This window comes from Marmota flaviventris, chromosome 10, assembly GCF_047511675.1.
Source record: "Marmota flaviventris isolate mMarFla1 chromosome 10, mMarFla1.hap1, whole genome shotgun sequence".
Lineage (NCBI taxonomy): Eukaryota > Metazoa > Chordata > Mammalia > Rodentia > Sciuridae > Marmota > Marmota flaviventris.
In genome coordinates this window covers 100,765,475-100,785,113 of record NC_092507.1, presented here as the reverse complement: position 1 = coordinate 100,785,113, position 19,639 = coordinate 100,765,475, and the positions used below count along the sequence as shown (strand labels likewise).

Sequence of the window (19,639 nt, the reverse complement as noted above, 5' to 3'; positions counted from 1 at the left end):
ATATCATCAGTATATTTTTTCTGTCTCAACTGCCCACTAAATGAAATTCCCATGTGTTTTCTTCCTAACCTCTGAGCACTACCTGTTGAATAGTGTTTTCATCTTTTACTTTGTTCACCAGGAAGCTCAGGGTCAAATGTCCCATCCAGTTGCTTATATAGCATTCACATATTCATTTAATTATTCTTTTTGCATCTGTCATTTAAAAAATATTTATTTATTTTTAGTAGTTGTTGGACACACAAGCTTTATTTATTTATGTAGTGCTGAGGATGGAACCCAGGGCCTCACACATGCTAGGTGAGTGCTGTATCCCTGAGCCACAACTCCAGCCCCTACATTTTTAATTTTAAGTCATATTTTTAAATTGTGTCATTTTAAGTCGCTTTTGCTGAGGCTGGCTTTGAACTTGTGATCCTCCTGTTCAGCCTCCTGAGCCACTGGGATTACAGGCGGTCGCCACTGAACCTGGCTCCCACCTTGTTTCTAAACATGTTCTCCTTCCCTCCTTCTTGCAACCCTCCTACATCAGTTTCCCAAGTTGTTGGAATTACAAGGTGTACCCCCATGCCCAGCTAATATTTGTTATTTTAAGCTGCCAAGTTTTTGGGTAATCATTACAAAGTAATAGAAAACTGATATAATCATTTATCCATGAATACAAAGATTATAGTTTTTAATTCCTACTGGGCCATGGGAGATTTCTGTCTCACTAATATCTGATTTTACAAGATTAATAACTCTATTGTTAAAATACTGATATGCTGTTCTTCCCACCTGATACCTACTACATCTTCAGTTTTTATTTAAATTTTACCACTTCTTTAAAGTCATCTTCTTCCCTTGTGAAGATCTCCTTAACCACTCTAGCCCACACAATTTTTCTCTACTCTTTAGCGTTATGGTACTTGATAACCATTATAGCCTCCACTTATTGAGTATAAACCTTGCGCTGGTGTAGTGGGTTGAATAGTGTCCCTCCAAAATCCATGGCTACCAGTGACGTCAGAATGTAATTTTATTAAGAAGCTGTAACTTCACAGATATTATTAACTGAGATGAGGTCATATTTGATTAGGATGAGCCCTAAATGCAATGACAAGTGTGCTTAGGCACTGTGGAGACAGAAAGGACTCCGTGGAATGATGGAGGCAGAGGCTGGACGCTTGCAACTGCAAGCCAGAAACACCAAGGACTGCCAGTAGCCCCTAGAGGCTAGGAGGATGCCAGGAAGCATTCTTCTCTAGAGCAGTCAGGGAGAGTATGGCCCCACTGACACTTTGACTTTTAGCTTCAGGGACTGCAAGAGAATAAATTACAGTTGTTTTAAGCCACTTAGTTTAGGATACGTTGTTCCAGCAACCTTAGAAACTAATACAAATAGTCAATGTGCATGCCTTATTTCTCATTTCCACAATAATCTTTTGAATTAAACAAACATGGTGTGCTCCTTTGTTAAATGAGACACTGAGATTCAGCGATTTGCCTGAGTGTCGCAGCCAGTGAAGCATCGCCTGGGATATGACTCGGGTCTCCAGAGGCTGTGCCCTCTCACGGCTCCTTCCTCTCTGACCTCATCCCATCATGCACTTGGTCTCTATTTCTAACTGCATCTAACTGCTTGTTCCCTGTATGCTCCATGGGGATTGGTTTCATACATAATTCTTCTATATTATTATCAATCCATCATGTTCAATAAATACTTGGTGAGTGAATTGCTATAAAGTTCAGAGGATTAAAGTTTTTAAATATAAGAGAAAAAATAAGTATTTGGTGGGAAAAAAAAACAATAACACATGATTTCTAGAGGAAATCGGTCATGGATATTTTCAAACTGCAAGTACTCTGGTAATACCTATTCTCCGGAACCAGGTACCAATCTGGACAGTGTTTGTCAATATTCTAAAGGATAAAAAATAGAAAGTATATAGGGTGAAGGAAATGAATGTTGGAGACAAAGTGGCCTCCATCAAGTGACCGGCTATATTGCTTAACTGTAAATAGGAAATTTCTTGTGTCAGAAGAAAAGATGTTTCCCTTCCCTACATCAGATATTTGGATGCCAAAGACCCTCCACGGGTCTTTGGGGCTAGAACTGTAGCTCAGTGGCAGAGCACTTGCCTACCGTGTGTGAGGCACTGAGTTCGATTCTGAGCATTGCATATAAATAAATGAATAAAATAAAGGTCTATCAACATCTAAAAATATATATGAAAATTTTAAAAGAATCTGCTTTTTCTCTTTTCATGGTTCTTTGTTGTCTTCTGACTTCCTGCTAGCCTTTGTTAATTTTATGTTTGGGCACTACTCCTTACTTCTTTTCCTTAATAGGTGGTCCACATAGTTTTATTAATATTTGTAAAAGAAGGCTCTAACACCAATCTTTTAAATATTTTTACCAATGGAAATAAATTGACCTATTCATTCAAAATTTTACTGAGCAGGGCTGGGGTTGTGGCTCAGGGGTAGAGTGCTTGCTTCACAGTTAAGAGGACTGGGTTCGATCCTCAGCACCACATAAAAATAAATTATAAATAAACGCATTGTGCTCATCTACAACAAAAATACATTTTAAAAAATTTACTGAGCAACTAATTGAGGGCTTGACATGCCTGACTTTCCCCCAAATGCTACCGAGAGCCAGACCATTCTTATAAGAATTTGTACGAAGCCAGGTGAGCAGATAATTGATGTCTATATCTTTTCTCTTGATGGCTTACTATTCACTCTCTTAAAGATTTTCATGTGATTGGGGTTGGAGGTCAAAATAATCAATTTCAAGCAAAAAGCCAATTTTCACTTTCCTTTCTAATTCAGAAATAGCTTTAAAAAACAACAACTGTTTTGCATGGAGTGAGAAAGGGATGCTCTGCTTAGTATGCAGACTTATTCCAAGTAGTGTCCAATATATATATATATTTTTGCCTTTTTTTTCGTAACAGCACTAAGATGCAGATTTAGAAAACCATTTTCTGGGCCTGTGAAGTTCGATCTATTTTTCACAATGCAAGTCTTGTGGATCTTTTCAAAATGCTTTTAATGATACATGACAAATTGAAGATTAAAAAATAGGTGATAACCCCATATTAGGCTTCTCGCACTTAAAGGAATTTAAAGAATAAAGATCCTAGGAAGTATGAAAAATGTATTTTTTTTCCAGCAGCTGTCAAGCACTAACTATAATTATCGGTTCTGCTCTTTATCTGGTATAACATAGAAGGAGAGCTTAAGAAAGAAATGTGACAAGCCGCGCAATTTTTATAACTTACCAGAGGAACAGTACAGACGGAGCAAAAACTATGAGTTTAACTTATTCTGAAGAAATTTGGCAGAATTAGCCACTGCCTGCCTGACTCGGACAAGCTGGCAGCTTGATAAAGCCAACAGGCTCTTCAGCCTTCTGCTGGGCCCTCCCTGTCTCAGTCATCCCAGGTGACAATGAGCTCTTCTGTACGTCTTCACAGCCAATGCCTCCCCAGAACCTGTCAGCTGCCTACACAGGGAGAAGCTAATGATGTCTTTAAAACTCCATGCTGTCAACCTGACACACTCCTAAGGAAACAATGAACACTTCTACTCTTTGAGGCACTAATTCTGCTTTTAATGTTTCATTCCATAGATAGACTCAAGGCTGCATCAATATGTAGGAGGATGTTCACTGTAGCATTGTTATAATATAAGTGACGGAATCAACCTATTCATCAAAAAGTTTCAGCTTCAATAAATTATGGAATAAACATACAATGAATTGCAATTTAGTTGTTAAAAATAAAGAGGCATGGAGCTGGGGCTGGGGCTCAGTGGTAGAGCGCTGGCCTAGCACGTGTGAGGCACTGGGTTTGATCCTCAGCACCATATAAAAGATAAATAAATAAAAATTAAGATATTGTATCCATCTACAACTAAAAATATATGTTAAAAAATAAAAGAAGAGGTAGAGCTAACAATAAAAACAGTAAAATATAGAATGGGACAAATATTCTCCCGTGCTATTTATGGAAAGTTAAAAACATAGATGTACTTTTTCGGGCATAAAGCATTTCAAAAAGAATAAATATGTTGAACCTTTGGGGACTATAACCTTTGTACTTTTTGTATCTTTGGCAGGCACAGGCAGAAAATTGTATGGTGGCTAAAAATCCAGCTGCCTGAGTTCCTGCCCTTTTGCTAAAGCTGAGTAACTACAGACAGGCTCATGTCTCTATAACTTCTTAAGTTTCATCATCTACACAATGGGGTTTTAGTCAGGGAAAATGTTAAGTACCCATTATTGCAGCAGGCACAGTAATACAAAAATTAAGACAGCATATAATAATACTGGCCCTCCATGCAGTTATATTCTCGTCAGAACAGATGGACAATTAAAATAAATATGTGTGTGCATGCATACATATGTGTATATGTAGAGTATATATTGGATGGCAAACAGTGCTATGGAAAAACATAGAAAAGGAAAGAAAAAGAATAATGTGAGATAGAGTGGGGGAAAGATATTAATAGTGCTTACCTCATAGAGTTATTGTCAGGCTAAATGTGTTTAACATTTTATTATTTGTTAATACATGTAGGTCACTTAGAACACTCATAAGTGTGAATTATTATTTTGAGTATGTGTTACTTTTATAATGAAAAAGCAAATAACATTTTAAAAATAAAATCCATGCTCCAAACTTAGATTAAAATCTCACATCCTCCTTTAATTGTTTGAGTCTTCCAACTGGGGATATACGTTTTCATTTTTCAAGGGTAAGATTATGTGGTTTGGCCAAACCGGCCATCTGTCCATTCCTAAGCACCAGACTGCTTCCTGCCTGGGAGCCTGCTTCCTCATCTTCACCTGTCAAAATCCTCCACAGCCTTCAGATCACAGCTAAAACTCACTCTCAGAGAGGCCTGCATTAATCTTCTCCATCTAAATTCTCTCCTTGTAATAATCTCTCATCATATCCTTCAGTTTTCTTTCATAGCACTTAACCAAATTTATAACTACAAGTAGATTGGAGTGATATATGTGATGATCAACTCTGCTTTTCAGGCCAAACCAGCTTCTCCCTGAAGACCAACAAGGTGGGGAGATATAGAGAGGAGAGGGGAGTTGAGGTGTAGTATGGACAAGGTGGACCGTTTCTACTCCTGGCTGGATGGAGGAGAAGCAGCTGACAGAAATTTGAAAGGGTTAAGAATGAGTTATAGGGGTTAGGATTGTGGCTCAGTAGTAGAGCGCTTGCCTAGCATGTATGAGGCACTGGATTCGATTCTTAGCACCACATATAAACAAACAAATAAATAAATAAGAATAAGTTATAGGTGTTCTTTGCTAGGCAGGAACTTTAAGGGTCAAGCACCTGTGTTTGTAGGGAAAGAAGCTGCTGCTCCTCTACATAAGGAGCTAACATCTGCTAACATCTCTTCAACTTGTTTGTTTTCAGATAAGACCCTCCAGAGAAAACCACAAGAAACCAGTTTAAGCAGTTAAGATCATAGAGTCAATTTTTTGGTGACCTGGAATAAACTTTGCTTATTATGGTCTCATTATAAATGCTAAATTCTCCACCCCAGGTGCATTCTCAGCTGCCATTTTTGAACATGCAATGATTGAAACAGAATGATCTCAAACTGAGTATGCTCAGAAATGTGCCCATCTTTACATGTGATGACGTGCCTTTCCAATATGGATATGCAGAACTCTTCCCAGTTCCCCTTGCCTCCTGTGTTTGGGAAGTTATCCTCAGTGTCATTCTTACTTGCTGCAAATCAAAAAGGTTTTTTTCATTTTTTATCTTGTGGTTGTGCTTGTTGGCTTTGCGAGACCATTATGTTTGGTTACATATGGATTTTTATAATGCTGCTGAGGAGTAAATTAATTCCCTTCCTTCTGAAAAAAAAATCATTAGTGAAGAATGCACTGCTCAAGAGGATTATATTACTGTTATTGGTGTTGCTTGGTGTGTTTGCAGGTATGTAGATGAATTCTTAGCATCCTAGGAAATACTAAATTGTGTATACAGGTTGGTGCAAGAAACTGCACACTGGGAGGCAGAAACAGCAGGAGGAGGATCCAGAAAAATCTCTCTCAGTTGCAGTAACAACTTCTAGAACAGCTCTTAGTTCACTTGGGAGTTTTAAGTGGGTACCTTTTTGAAACATGTGAAGTTCCTCATTATGAACTAAGCAAGAATGAAAGTGTGTGTGTGTGTGTGTGTGTGTTGCTTGTTAATTTATCAAAGTTTTAAAGGATTGTTAGCATTGCAAAGGATGTAGGAAAGGGGGAAGTGTGTACAAGACTAACAGAAAGTTAAAAATCGGGGCAATTTCTCCAAGAAAGCAATTAAGTAATATAGAACAATATAAAATATATATGCCTTTTAGTCAAAGAATCCCCATATCTAGAAACATAATTTAAGAGTTAACTGAAAAATAATAGAAGCCAGGTGTGGTGGTGCATGCCTATAATCCTAGCAGCTTGGGAGGCTGAGGCAGGAGAATGGAGAGTTTAAAGCCAGCCTCAGCAATTTAGTGAGGCCATAAGCAACTCAGTAAGACCCTGTTTCAAAATTTTAAAAAGGGCCAAGGATGTGAATCAGTAGTTAAGTATCCCCAAGTTCAATCTGTGATGCCAAAAGGAAAAAAAAAAGAAAAGGAAAGAAAATTGAAGCAAATGGAGCTACAAATATGTATGCAAAGGTGTTCACTTCAGTATTATTTATGTTAAGAGAAATTAGAAACCATCTGAATTAGTTGGTTATAAAAATTAAATTATATACATGCTACACAACTCTATGCAGCCTTCAAAATTATGAAGTAGACTTACTTTTATATGTTTATATATTTTTAGTTGTTGATGGACCTTTATTTTTATTTATTTATTTATATGTGGTGCTAAGAATTGAACCCAGTGCTTCACACATGCTAGGCAAGCGCTCTACCACAGAGCCACAACCCCAGCCTCTAGATCTACATTATTTTTGGTTTGTTTTTTGGTACCAGGAATTAAACTCAGAAGCCCTCAACCACTGAACCACATCCCAAACCTATTTTGTATTTTATTTAGAGACAGGGTCTCATTGAGTTGCTTAGCACCTCACTTTTGCTGAAGCTGGCTTTGAACTCGGGATCCTCCTGCCTCAGCCTCCCAAGCTGCTAGGATTACAGGAGTATGCCACTGAAGCCAGCTTAGACCTACATTTTTAATACATAGCAATGTCCCCTGCATATCATTGCACAAAAAGTAAGCTGTGAAATAGCATGTGTGGTATGATCCCACTTGTGGATAATTTTATATTTATATCTACCAGTGTAAATATATTTTCATATAAATATAAATGTGTAGAAAGTCTATAAGAAAAGCAAAGTCTGAAAGATATAACCAAATGTTTACAGAGAGAGTAGTCACTCACGGAATTTTGGGTAAGTACTGGGTCCTTTTTATAGTCTATATATTTTGAATTAGAGTAAGAAGGTAGCAGTGTTATAAAAACAATAAGCTACTTGAAAATAGTATTCAACAGACCAAAAGGGAATCAAGAAACTTGGAGTTCAGTCCTATTCCCAAATCAATACTTTGTATGCTTTGCCATGTGTGTGATATTTCATGAATGCAGTGTATTTTCTTGCTATTTGCCTTAAGTAGGGATCTATGCCAACAGAAATAGTAACTAAAAGTTTTCAGAGGCCCAAGGTTCAATCCCCAGCACTGAAAAAAAGTTCTCAGATGCCATCTTTCCAGTAAGATGCTGAAAGATATTAAAGATGTGTAGTATATGATAAGCTAGGTTCCCATATCATATCCTTCACTTTTTCATAGTACCAAACCAAAGTTGTAACTATGAGCACTTAGTTATTTGTATCAACTCTGCGTTTCACAGTGATAGACTATAATAGTAGTAACAAATTCTTTCCATCCTTATATGTATGCTCATTCACAGTGTGTCTTTTCAGGGCCTCCCATCAAAAGTAGATCCTGAGCCAGACATGGTGACATATGCCTGTAATCCCACCAACTCGGGAGATCTGAGACAGGAGGATCATAAGCTCAAAGCCAGCCTCAGCAACTTAGTGAGGACCTAAGCAACTCAATGAGACCCTGTCTCAAAATAAAACATAAAAAAGGCTGGGATGTGGCTCAGTGGTTTAGTGCCCCTGGGTTCAATTCCTGGTACCAGAGGAGGAATAAGATGAGGAAGGGGAGAGGAGTCTGGCCATATGACTTACTTTGGCTAATGAGACATTAGGAAATATGACTTAGGTATTGACTAAGACATTAGGAAATATGACATAGACTTGAAAACTTGCACTTTGAGATTTGCTCTTATTGCCTTGGAACTCTGAGACCATCATATAAGTGAGTTTAAGCTAGCCTGCTGGAGAATGAGAGGCCATGTAGAAAAAAACATGGGCACCCCCACCAATAGGCTATTAACTGCTAGGCTGAAATCTGAAGAGGCCATCCTAGATTACCTAGACTTCAGTCAACCCACCAAGTGACCGCAGTCACATAAGGGAGCCCGGCAGAAATCAGCCATGCTACACCAGACCAGAAGAAACACCCAGTCAAATTGCAGGATTATGAGCTAAACAATGGCTATTGTTTAAACCACTAAGCCTTGGAGAGGTTTGTTACACAGCAAAAGCTAACCAGTATAAATTTTTTAATTTGCATTTGAAAGGTTATCTGGGCCAGAGAAGCTACATCTGGTTTAAGAATGTAAAGTTCTCTAGTTAACAATACCTTTAAAATAAGTAAGTACCACCCCGGCAAAGAAGACTTCCCTTGTTAAATGGCAATGAACAAGATCCATATTTGCAGAAGTTATCTAAATGTCTTAGAGGCAAGACAGTTCTTGGTAATGCCCTTTTTTCAGAAGTTAGTCCTTCCAGTGTCTAAGATAGCATTAAGCCTCTCTTTTTACAATTCATCCTGAATGGAAAGGCAAACTTTAAGGGGAAGCATGGAGGGTTAGATGTGCCCACAGGACTCTTTCCTGAGAGCCCGAGTGGTAGCTATCTCCTATCTAGTAAAACTTCTATTTATTCTACCCTAAGATGATGATACCTTGAGACTCATGACCCTGAGAAATGTTACCTTTGTACCAGGAGACTGACTCAACAATATCCATCTCAGTATTGTTTGGAATAACAGAAGACTGGAAATTCAAGTGTCTATCAACAGAAGAATGAATTTAAAATATGTGGAATATTTACACAAGGAATATTTTAAACACTGAAAATGAATGAAATATAGTAACATAGAGCTGGGTGCGGTGGTGAATGCCTATAATCCCAGGGACTGGGGAGGCTGAGGCAGGAGGATTGCAAGTTCAAGGCCAGCCTCAGTAACTTAGAGACCCTGTCTTAAAAAGTAAAAAGAGTTGAAAATGTAGTTCAATTGTAAAGTGCCCAGGGGTTCAATTCCTAGTACCAAAAAAGAAAGAAAGGAAAAAAGATATATGTATATATGTGTGTGTATGTGTGTGCATGTGTGTATTTTAACATACAATAACATGAATGAGTTTAGAAGCTTCACACTGAGTTAGAAGATCATTTTTTTTTTCTTCTTCAAGACAGGGCTTCACCAAGTTGCTGAGGCTGGCCTCAAACTTGTGGTCCTCCTGCCTTAGCCTTCTGAGTTGCTGGAATTACATGTGTGTGTCACCACGCCTTGCTATAAAATCAAATATTACATAAAGTATGATATATTATTATAAAGGTAAAAATTAAACAAAATTAAATAAGATAGAAGGATACCTATATATGTAGATGAAAAACATAAAAAAGTTAAAAGAACAGAAAAACCAAACTTCAGGGCAGCTGTTGCCTCTGGGACTGGGACTGGAGAAGAACTCCCAGGAAGTTCTGCCATTGTGGATTACATTCTAGTTCCTAAATTGGGTGTGGGTTGAAAACTTATGTATGTGTATATTTGGTACATATCAATTATTATATAATTAAATATAATTTAAACAGTGAATGAAGACGAGTAGAAAATGAATGCTGTGTTCAAAAGTAATGGAATAAATGAAAGAATATTTAAATAACAATGAGATTAGTTTTTGCACTGTAAAGTTGGTAAAGATGGAAAAAATACATATTGATGGTGGTAGGAAAAAAAATCTCTCTCTTGGGGGCTGGGGATGTGGCTCAAGCAGTAGTGCGCTGGCCTGGCATGCTCAGGGCGCTGGGTTCGATCCTCAGCACCACAAACAAACATGTTGTGTTCACCGAAAACTAAAAAATAAATATTAAAAAATTCTCTCTCTCTCTCTCTCTCTCTCTCTCTCTCTCTCTCTCTCTCTCTAAAAAAAAAATCTCTCATACATTATTGGTAAAAATAAGCAGCTTTAAAAAAAATCTTTTGGAAAGCAATTTAGAAATGGATAAGAAAAGCCTGAAAATCCAGCAATTCCATTACTTTGTTCATTCCAAGGAAGTAATGATAAATGTGGTGAAAGGGACGTGTAAAAAGAGGTCCACCTCATAACAGCCAGATGTCAAAACAACTTCAGTGTAAACAACAGGGCATCAGCTAAGTAACCCCTATCAGTAGAATACTATCATCTATTGAATTCATTTGTTGAGGCCACACAATATACCAGATACTGTTGGGGGTGCAGGAGACACCATTAAATAAAACACAAAAAGCTCTGCTTTCGGGGAGCTCATATACTAATGGGGAAAGATAGAAATAAGTAAAACATCCGGTATGTTAGGGAGTACAGACATTCTGGAGAAAATAAAATAGAAAATGGGATAGGGAACCGGATGGCATTTTGACAAAACTCTGAAGGTGACTGAGAATTAAATCACATGGAAATAACAGCAACTGCCAAGGTCCTGAGGCAGGAGGTTGTACCTCCTGTCTGAGAAATAACAAGGAAGCTGATAAGACTGGAGGGAAGGAGAAGGGGTCTTCTAGGCCACTGTGAGGGATTGGTTCCAAGCTTTTGGAAGGTTCTGAGAAGAGGAAGAACAAAATTCTTGTCTTATTTTCAATAGGTTTACTCTGGCTAAACATTAAACAATAAATAGGGTAGAAGCAAAGAAACTAGTTAGGAGACTCTTGCCATCTTGAGGGTGAGAGGAGATGGTGTCCCGCACTGTGGTAGCAATAAGAAGCTGTTAAATTCTGGATGTATTTTGAAGGTAGAGCTAGTAAGATTTTCTGATTAATTTGGATGAAGGAAGGAGGGAGAGAGGAGTGAGGATTCGGGGGTCTCAGCAACTGGAAGGAAGAGGATGCCATTAGCTGAGGTGAGGAACATTCTGGGAGGTGTGTTTGATGGTGGTGGGGAGATGAGATGTTTGGACATGGCAAATCTGAGCTGCCAACCCAACAGTAGTTTAGAGAAGTCATAGATGTAGCTGTACCCGGCTGGGGTTCAGGGACAAGGTCCATCCTGGAAGTAGGAATTTGGGAGCCATCAACCTACAGATGATATTCAAAGCCATGATGTATTTTCGAGATCAAAGGAATAAAAATAGAAGAGGTTGGAAAGAGAGGTATAAAGATGTTCAGTGACTGACCCCCACCCCCACCAAACTGCTGCTTTTAGAGTTCAAGGCAATGAAGAAAAAAATAAAGGAGACAAAGAAAAAAAGAGCCACCAGGGAGGTAGTAAAACAAAATAAATCCAAAAAGCAGTCCTGGTGTCCTGGAAGCCAAGAGAAGAAAGTGTTCCCAGGAAGTGAGAGTGATCATAACTCTATCAAAGACTGGAAGATGAAGTCTAATAGAAACTGAGCGATTACCATTGACCTGAGCAGGAGCAGTTTTGGGGAAATCACAGGGATGGAAGTTAATGGGGAAGGTATTCAAAAGAGGAAGGAGGGAGGAGATTTGGAGACAGTAATTATACACAAGATTTTTCAGTAATTATACACAATTTTGCTCTAATTGGGAAACACTTTCACAGAATGACAACTAGAGGGAGATTAATTTTAATAATATATCTTAATGCCCACATTATCATTTTGACAATCAATATAAAATATTAATGATCAAGAGGCGTCAATTTCTGTCGTTTGTTTATGTTTACAGTGCTGGGGGATCCAACCCAGGGCCTCACTCATGCTAAGCAAGCACTCTTCCTTGGCCCTAAATTTTCTATTTTTTAAGATAAGAGAAAAAAGCAGCACACGTGAAAGTGAGTAAGAATGACTCCGTAGAGGGGAAGAATGAAGGACCCAGAGAATGGAAGGAACTGCTGGCCTGCATGAGAAGGTGAGAAGGGATGGAGCTAAGGCAGAGGTCAAAGTGAAAGGGTTAGCCTTAGAGAGTAGCCAGGGTCGTTCTTCCAGTTCATCCCTAAAATGGTGTCATACAAGACCATTCAATGATGATCCTGTAAAGTTTGTTAAAAGCAGATCATAAAATAGCAATAGGCACATTTATTGAGCTAAACATGCTATGCATTTTGCCAAGCATTTTCCAAACATCACCTTGCTTAATCCTCCCAGTGATCCCATAAATGACAAGAACTAAATCTTTCCCATTTTTCAGATGAAAAGGTGAGGTCTGGGTTCAGTGGTGCATACCTGTAACCTCAGTGGATCAGGAGGTTGAGGCAGGAGGATTGCAAGTTTGAGGCCAATTTTGAACTGAAGGAGACCCTCAGCAACTTAGCAAGAGCTGTCTCAAGATTAAAAGGGACTGGGGATGTGACTCAGTGGTTATTACCCCTGGGTTCAATCCCCAGTGCCAAAAAAAAAAAAAAGAATAAATAAATAAAAAGCAAAGGTTAATAATGTAGCTAAAAATGGGAGAATCAGGCAGGTGCCAGATGTGCACAGCCATTACCTCCAGGCCAACAATGTCCCACAATAATGTGAGCCATATTCAGGACTTTTAATTTTCTGGCAGCCACATTTTAAAGAGTGAAAAGACACAGGTGAAATTAATTTTAATAATATATCTTACTTAGATAATGCCTACATTATCATTTTGACATGAAATCAGCATAAAACATTATTGACTTATTTTACTTTCTTTTTTTTAATATTTATTTTTTAGTTGTAAGTGGACATCTTCATTTTATTTATTTTATATATATATATATATATATATATATATATATTTTTTTTTTTTTTTTTTTTTTTTAAAGAGAGAGAGAATTTCAATATTTATTTTTTAGTCTTCGGCGGACACAACATCTTTGTTTGTATGTGGTGCTGAGGATCGAACCCAGGCCGCACGCATGCGAGGTGAGCACTCTACCACTGAGCCACAGTCCCAGTCCTTTTCTTTCTTTTTTATTTAGTTTTCTAGATCTGACGTGTATTTTTTAAATTTTATAGGACATCTCAGTCTAGACACTAAATCAACATGGGAAATACTGATCTCTATTTAGATTTCATAAAGTTGACAGTTGAGAAAGTAGATTCATATACCCAGGCTGTTCCAAACACAGTTAAAGGGTTTTCAATAATTTAATTGAATATATTTGAACTTTCACTTAATCAAAATGAAATTAAAAATCCATTTTTCTTAGAAGTCCTAGCCACACTTCAAGTGCTCCCTTTCCACATGTGGCTGGAGGCCACCATGTGGAGCAGCACTGCTAGAGTGCTGTGCCCCCCTCGACTCTCTTTACCAAATTCCACCAACATTTTCCTCAGAATATCTTTCACATCTACTTATTATTAGACCTACTCCTATCACCCTTAAATTATTAATAGTTTTTATTATTGTAAGACAAAGTTGATTATGCTTCCACTAAAAATATAATAATAGTTAACATTTATTGAGCACTTACTATGCACCAAGAACTGTCCCAAGCATGTTGCATGTATTAACTCTCTTGTATAATAATCAAGTGAATGTTATTAATATTCATTGTTTCTTTTTTTGTGGTACTGTAGATATAACCCAGGGCCTCATTCAGGCTACTGAAGGTGCTCTACCTTTGAGCTACATACTTGGCCCCCAATATTCCTATTTTAAAGATGTAGAAAGAGAGGCATGAAGGGATCAAATAACTTCCCTAGGTCAGTTGCTAAGAGAAGGAGCTGGAAGCTGAACCCAGCTCGGCCAGTTTTATCCATACCCCGCACTCTGTACCATTATCTGCCTCTTTCTCTCACAAGTATATACATAAAAATGATAGTTCAAGTGATGGAACCATAGGCGGTTTTTATCATCTTTCCTTTTGTAACCTATATTTTCCAACGCACCAATGAAATGCACCATTTTGTAACTTTTAAATTTTTAAATAAGTCTAATACTTATCAGTCTGGTTTGGTTTTGGTACACCCTCACCTTGAGTCAGGAAAATAAACAAAATGTCTTCTTAAATGCCTTCAGAGCCCAAGAATGTATTATTCCTTAGCCCTCTCTGATAGTGAACGAAAACAGAAATCCTGCTCCTATAAGTACTTCATGATAAATGGTCTCCCTCTTCTTCAAATATGGCAGGTATTTTTAGCATCCAAACTTGATGGTCCCGAACCACAAGACTCAGTTTAAATCTTATATAAATATTTCCCAAAAGATCAGGGGCCCTGAAAGTTTTCTAGATCTGCCCATTTCCCTGTGGAGTTCAAGCCTTAGTTAATGTGTGAGACCCAAACAGAAGGAAATAAAACCTAAAAACCACGATCACACAGTGAAGGGGTGTGCCAAAGACTCAGGATTTCACCACCTGCGACAGGGGCTGATCCCAGGGAGGCTGGAAGGAAAAAAAAAGGGATCACTTTGCTCTCTAATGCTGTTCTTTCTGCATCTGGGCTAGGAACTCCTACTAACTGCTCACTCTAAAATCCTGACAAAAATCCTCAACTTGCCCCTCACCAGCACTCTATGCCTCAGCTAATCAGTTGCATCTTCTAACCTCCCATCAGCCCCTTTGTCCTATCTACACATTTCCATTTTTCCCACTATCACCATCCCAGTGCAGTACCTTTATTAACCTCATCCTGGACCTCAGTAAAATCTGAACTGGCCTCTTTACCCCATCTCTGCTCTCACCTTTCAACCTACCTCATCCACATTTATTTTCTATTCATGAAAATTCACTCTGAGCAGGCTGCTATCTCAGCCAGAAATCCTCCAGGGATTCTCCCCTTAGTTTCTCACTTTCCAACTTTATCATCTTGTATTGTTCCCCACGTTATTCCACATTTCAGCCCATCGGTCTACTTGCAATCCCCAGCATCAACTGCCTGTTCACCAGTGGACCATTCCTCAGGCTCCTCCCTCTAGTTAGAAAGCACACTTTCTCCATCTCTTCCCATTGAAATGCTACTGATTATCACAGAGGCAGGTCAAGGTACTAATAATTGTTCTCTTTTTCTTTTCTTTTTTTTTTTTTTTATCTTTTTTTGTCTTAACCACTGAACCACACCCCCAGCCCTTTTTAATATTTTATTTAGACACAGGGTCTCACTGAGCACTGAGTTGCTTAGGGTCTTGCTAAATTGCTGAGGCTGGCTTTGAACTCGCCATCTTCCTGTCTCAGCCTTCCAAGTTGCTGGTATTATAGGAGTGTGCAAAGGCGCCGGGCCCAACTCTTATTTCTTTTCCTATCCGCCTCTCTCCTACCACCCTGCATTGTGACCACACATTAAACTTATGTCATCATTTATGGGTCATTATTTGTGTGCTTAACTTTTCTGTCTACCAATATTCCTTGAGCACCTGTGATATGTCAAGGTATGCAGTAAACTCTTTACATGTGTCCTCCAATTTAATTTAATCCTTACAACATCCCTGTGAGATAGGTATCACCATCCTTCTTTTACAGATCAGGAATCCAAGACAGTCAAAAGTTAATTGACTTGCATTGTTAGTAAAGGGCAGAATCATCACTCACTCAAAAAAATTTATTCCAATCCATGTCTTCCAGATTGCTCAACCCCAAGAGCTTTTCAATATAGATTGGGAAGTCCCTTTGGGGGCAATTAGCACTCAACCTCAGGACAAGGGAGATCATGTTAAAGGCAGTTTTCTATTCCTCTCTCATTTGATTTAGATCCATTGTAATATGGAAAACAGACCTTTGGCTCTTAGCACTTCGCCTGAGCTAGCACAGGTTAAAGAAATGATTCATGAAGACAAACATCATACAGGATGTTTAGTTCCACTGGTGACCCTGATTATTGTAAAACTGTGAAAAGAACGCCAAGCTCCAGCACACGTCCAGCAGGGTACAATTCCCAGTTCTTTGCCACCTCAGTTTAGGCCTCAAGCTAAACCTCTCTTTTTCCTGATTAGATCCAGAGAGGTGTTTCGAAGATGGACTATATATAGCATTATTGTCATTAGGGTTAGCCTTGGCCTGAAAAGAGTCCCTGCCATTAACACCCAACACAAGCTCACAAGAAATTTATATGAAGATTAAGAACAGAGATGGGCTAGTCTACATTGGACTAGTTTTTCCCCATTTGGGGGTTGGAAGCCCCCAAACTTGTTGGATCAGTTCATATTGCCAAATGAAGAATACTGTAATAATGGGTTTATTTTCTTCCTTATTATTTTGGCATGGAGGGTGCTCAGCAGCCACTGTTTGCTCAAGGAGAGTGTAAATAGAACTTGTTGATGCCTGTGGCCAATGAGCTTGCTCCTAAGAAATTTCCAGCCTGGCATGAGGTATGGATCTCTCCTAGCCAAGAAGCTGAGCAGGGAAAAGGGTTAAGTAACTATTTTGTGTTTTAGATGTTACTTTTTCCCTTTGATCCTCAAATCAATCTAAGGCAGGTCTTACTGTAATGCCCATTCTACAGAACCAAAAATGGTATGGCAAGTAACAGGACTGGACTCCTGGCATGTTGAACTCCACACCTTTATACTGCCTTAATCTCACTCTTTGTGGTAGTACCATTTGCTTAAGCAAATACTGGTTATTTAAACAGGACTAAAGGCAAAATCTGCACACAAATTAGAGTTCTTAAATATCTATATTTTTCCTTCCCTCCAAACCAAGATGACACAAAGTGTTTAATGTCTTCAATATTTCATATTCTCCATAGTTAAGCAAGATCTCAATAAGAATTGGTAATTTTCCACAAAAGGAAATGATAGTGTTTTATTCTTAGGCAAGTGAGCTTGTTTGGACTCTATTTTAGTTGGTTAGACCATAGGCTAGAAAGGCCAGAGAGCTAACAGTATTATCCTCTTCCCAAACATCTTTACAACATGTCATAAAGTGATGTGGTAGAAAAGTAGATGGCTTGGGGCAAGTCGTTATAGGGACTAATGAAAGTTGTCAAAAATCCCACTGACTGGGGTCATGTTTGACATATTTATGAGTCTTTGAAGCCAAATATCTTTATTCACGCAAAAATCCCTTTCATTTCCTCATGATTTTCTATGTGGTAGACAATTTAGTGCTCAGAACACCTTCATAATTATATAAACTGATATATATATATATATATATATATATATATATATATATAGAGAGAGAGAGAGAGAGAGAGAGAGAGAGAGAGAGAGACATATATACAGATATATATCTCCATACTGGATGGAACTGTTATTGATAATCAGTTAACACCAACAAACCAACAAATATAAAGAATATTTTTTAACCTCTTAAAATCTTAGTTAAGACTTACATTTGGGATTATTTTTACAGGGCTGGACTCTGATGTATTTTGAAGTCTTTCACATTTCACAGAGATAACAGAACTTTTATTTTGCCTTCCCCAACATTGTTCTTGTAAATATTTTATCATTGCCTCTACCATATGGTTTTTTTAAAAAGAGCCTACCCAGAGCTCTTTCAATTATATAGAAATTATTATTTCAATAATATAGAAATTACTGAATATTATTACTCCTAATGCCTTTTTGTTTCTCTCCACAAAGGATTTTCAGAAGTCATTTTTGGTTGGAAGACATTCATTCATTGCCTATTGTCTGAAATATGCCAACATTTGAAAAATACCTTGAAAAAGACTTATGACATATGTTAGCAGATGTCCAGAGAAGGAGAGTAGAGATTGGCAGAAACTTGATATACAAAAACTTAAAATATGGATAAAGGTGGAATGTCCTAAACACTAAACAAAGTATGCTGGGGGGCGGCAAGGCTGTAAAGACGATACATTTAACAGCCCAAAAAGTAGCTGGGTGTTTAATATGACACCAGAGAGTTGGTGGGAGCCCACGGTCCCTCTCAAACATCTCTCACCTTCACATCCACCTTTCAAAGTATGATTAAACCACAAAATTACTACTTCAGTCCACTACTTTCCCCCCCACACCCCTCTCTAACTCCTTTCTTATTCCACTAGCTGCCTTTCCTCTTTCTATTTTGCCTCAATGTACATAATCTTTTGTTTTCGACCACTTTATAGGCAACTTCACCCCATCTGGAAAACAATTCATGTTTTCTTGCTCACTCATTCTGAGTCCAGGGACCCTGGTCACTCCACTTCTTGGAGCTGGGCCCTTTCTCGTTGATCTCAGCACCCCAAGCTGTGTGAGGGTGATCTATTTTCGTGAGTCCTCCAGTGGGCTGGCCTCCCCATGATGCCAGCCTGCTGCTCTTCCCTCCCCCATGCCTCATCCCCAAAGAAATCTAAACTCTGTGGTCTACTGAAACTGTGCCTGGGTCCCCAAGGTCTCTGCCTGGATCCAGGATCTTTCTAAGCAAAAGTGGGATCGGGTTGAGAGGTGGACAGTACCTCTTTGCAGGCGTGAAGCTCCTGTCCGGTTCCCTGGGTCACCTGGAAGGCGGTCCCAGCCCAGAGCAGCAGCCACAGAAGCCGGAATGTGCGCCTCTCAGTTCTTCCTCTGCCTCTGGCAGAGGGATGGTGGCTGTGACCGGGCTCAGCCATAGCGTTGTCCTGAGCGAGCGGCAGTAGCGGCTCAGGTGCTGCGGCGGCTGCTTCAGCTGGCAGAAGGCGGAAAGAAAAGGGGAGGGAGGTAGACAGGGGGAGGATGCAAGGGGCTGGGCTCGCTTCAGTCACCTCCCTGCGGCTACGCGAAGGCCGCCCATCCTTCCTCCTCCCTCCGTCCTCTCCTCCTATCCACGTCGCCTTGACAACCGCATCCTCTCTCGCTCAGCGCGGGTGGGGCAGGGACCACGCGCGCCTCTGCCGCTCACCTGCCGATCTCCATGACAACCGCCGCCGCTGGCACGAGCGGGGTGAGAATGCACACGCGCGGGCACGCCACCGGCCCAACAGGCGGGCGCAGGGCTCGCGTAAACCACGCGATAGAAAACATCCTCCAAGCCACCGCCAACGATTCCCGTTTTCTACAGCCCTTCCCGGACAGGGGCTATTTCTGAGTAACTTTAGTCTTGCAAACGTGGCATGTGAAACCATAGAAGGTTGAGACGCCATCTCTACCTTCCAAAAGGCATCTCCCAAAAGACTGGCCCCAATACCTATGACCTACTGCAAAAACCACTTCTGGGGATCTTTCATCCACCCGTCCTTGTATTTACAATCGACTCTTTGAGCAACCCTGAGGTTTGCACAGTTAGACCGAGTACAAGCAAGGAGTTTGCCTTAGCCGGCAATTTTCCAAGCACCACACGTGGGCTCTTGGGTCCCTTGACATCACTAATTGTCTCGCTGTTTTGAAAATAAGAAGCCATTTATTAAGTGAGAGGGAGAAGGAAACTTCTGGGTCATCTTTTAGGGCTTCTTTCCGCAACTGACATCTTTTGCAGAAGTCCTGTACGGAGAGATACCG

General features: G+C 39.4%; 1 protein-coding gene across 3 annotated transcripts in view; it reads right to left on the bottom strand.

Moving 5' to 3' along the window:
* The window catches only part of Elapor1 (endosome-lysosome associated apoptosis and autophagy regulator 1), an 83,771-nt gene extending 64,977 nt beyond the window's left edge, over window positions 1–18,794 (bottom strand). For all 3 annotated transcript variants that reach the window (XM_027922069.2, XM_071618145.1, XM_027922068.2), the window contains exon 1: window positions 18,622–18,794. In XM_027922069.2, the coding sequence (XP_027777870.2) occupies window positions 18,622–18,774 (153 nt within the window). In that variant the 5' untranslated portion in view covers window positions 18,775–18,794. The remainder of the gene's footprint in view (window positions 1–18,621) is intronic.
* Between the last annotated feature and the right edge of the window lie 845 nt (window positions 18,795–19,639).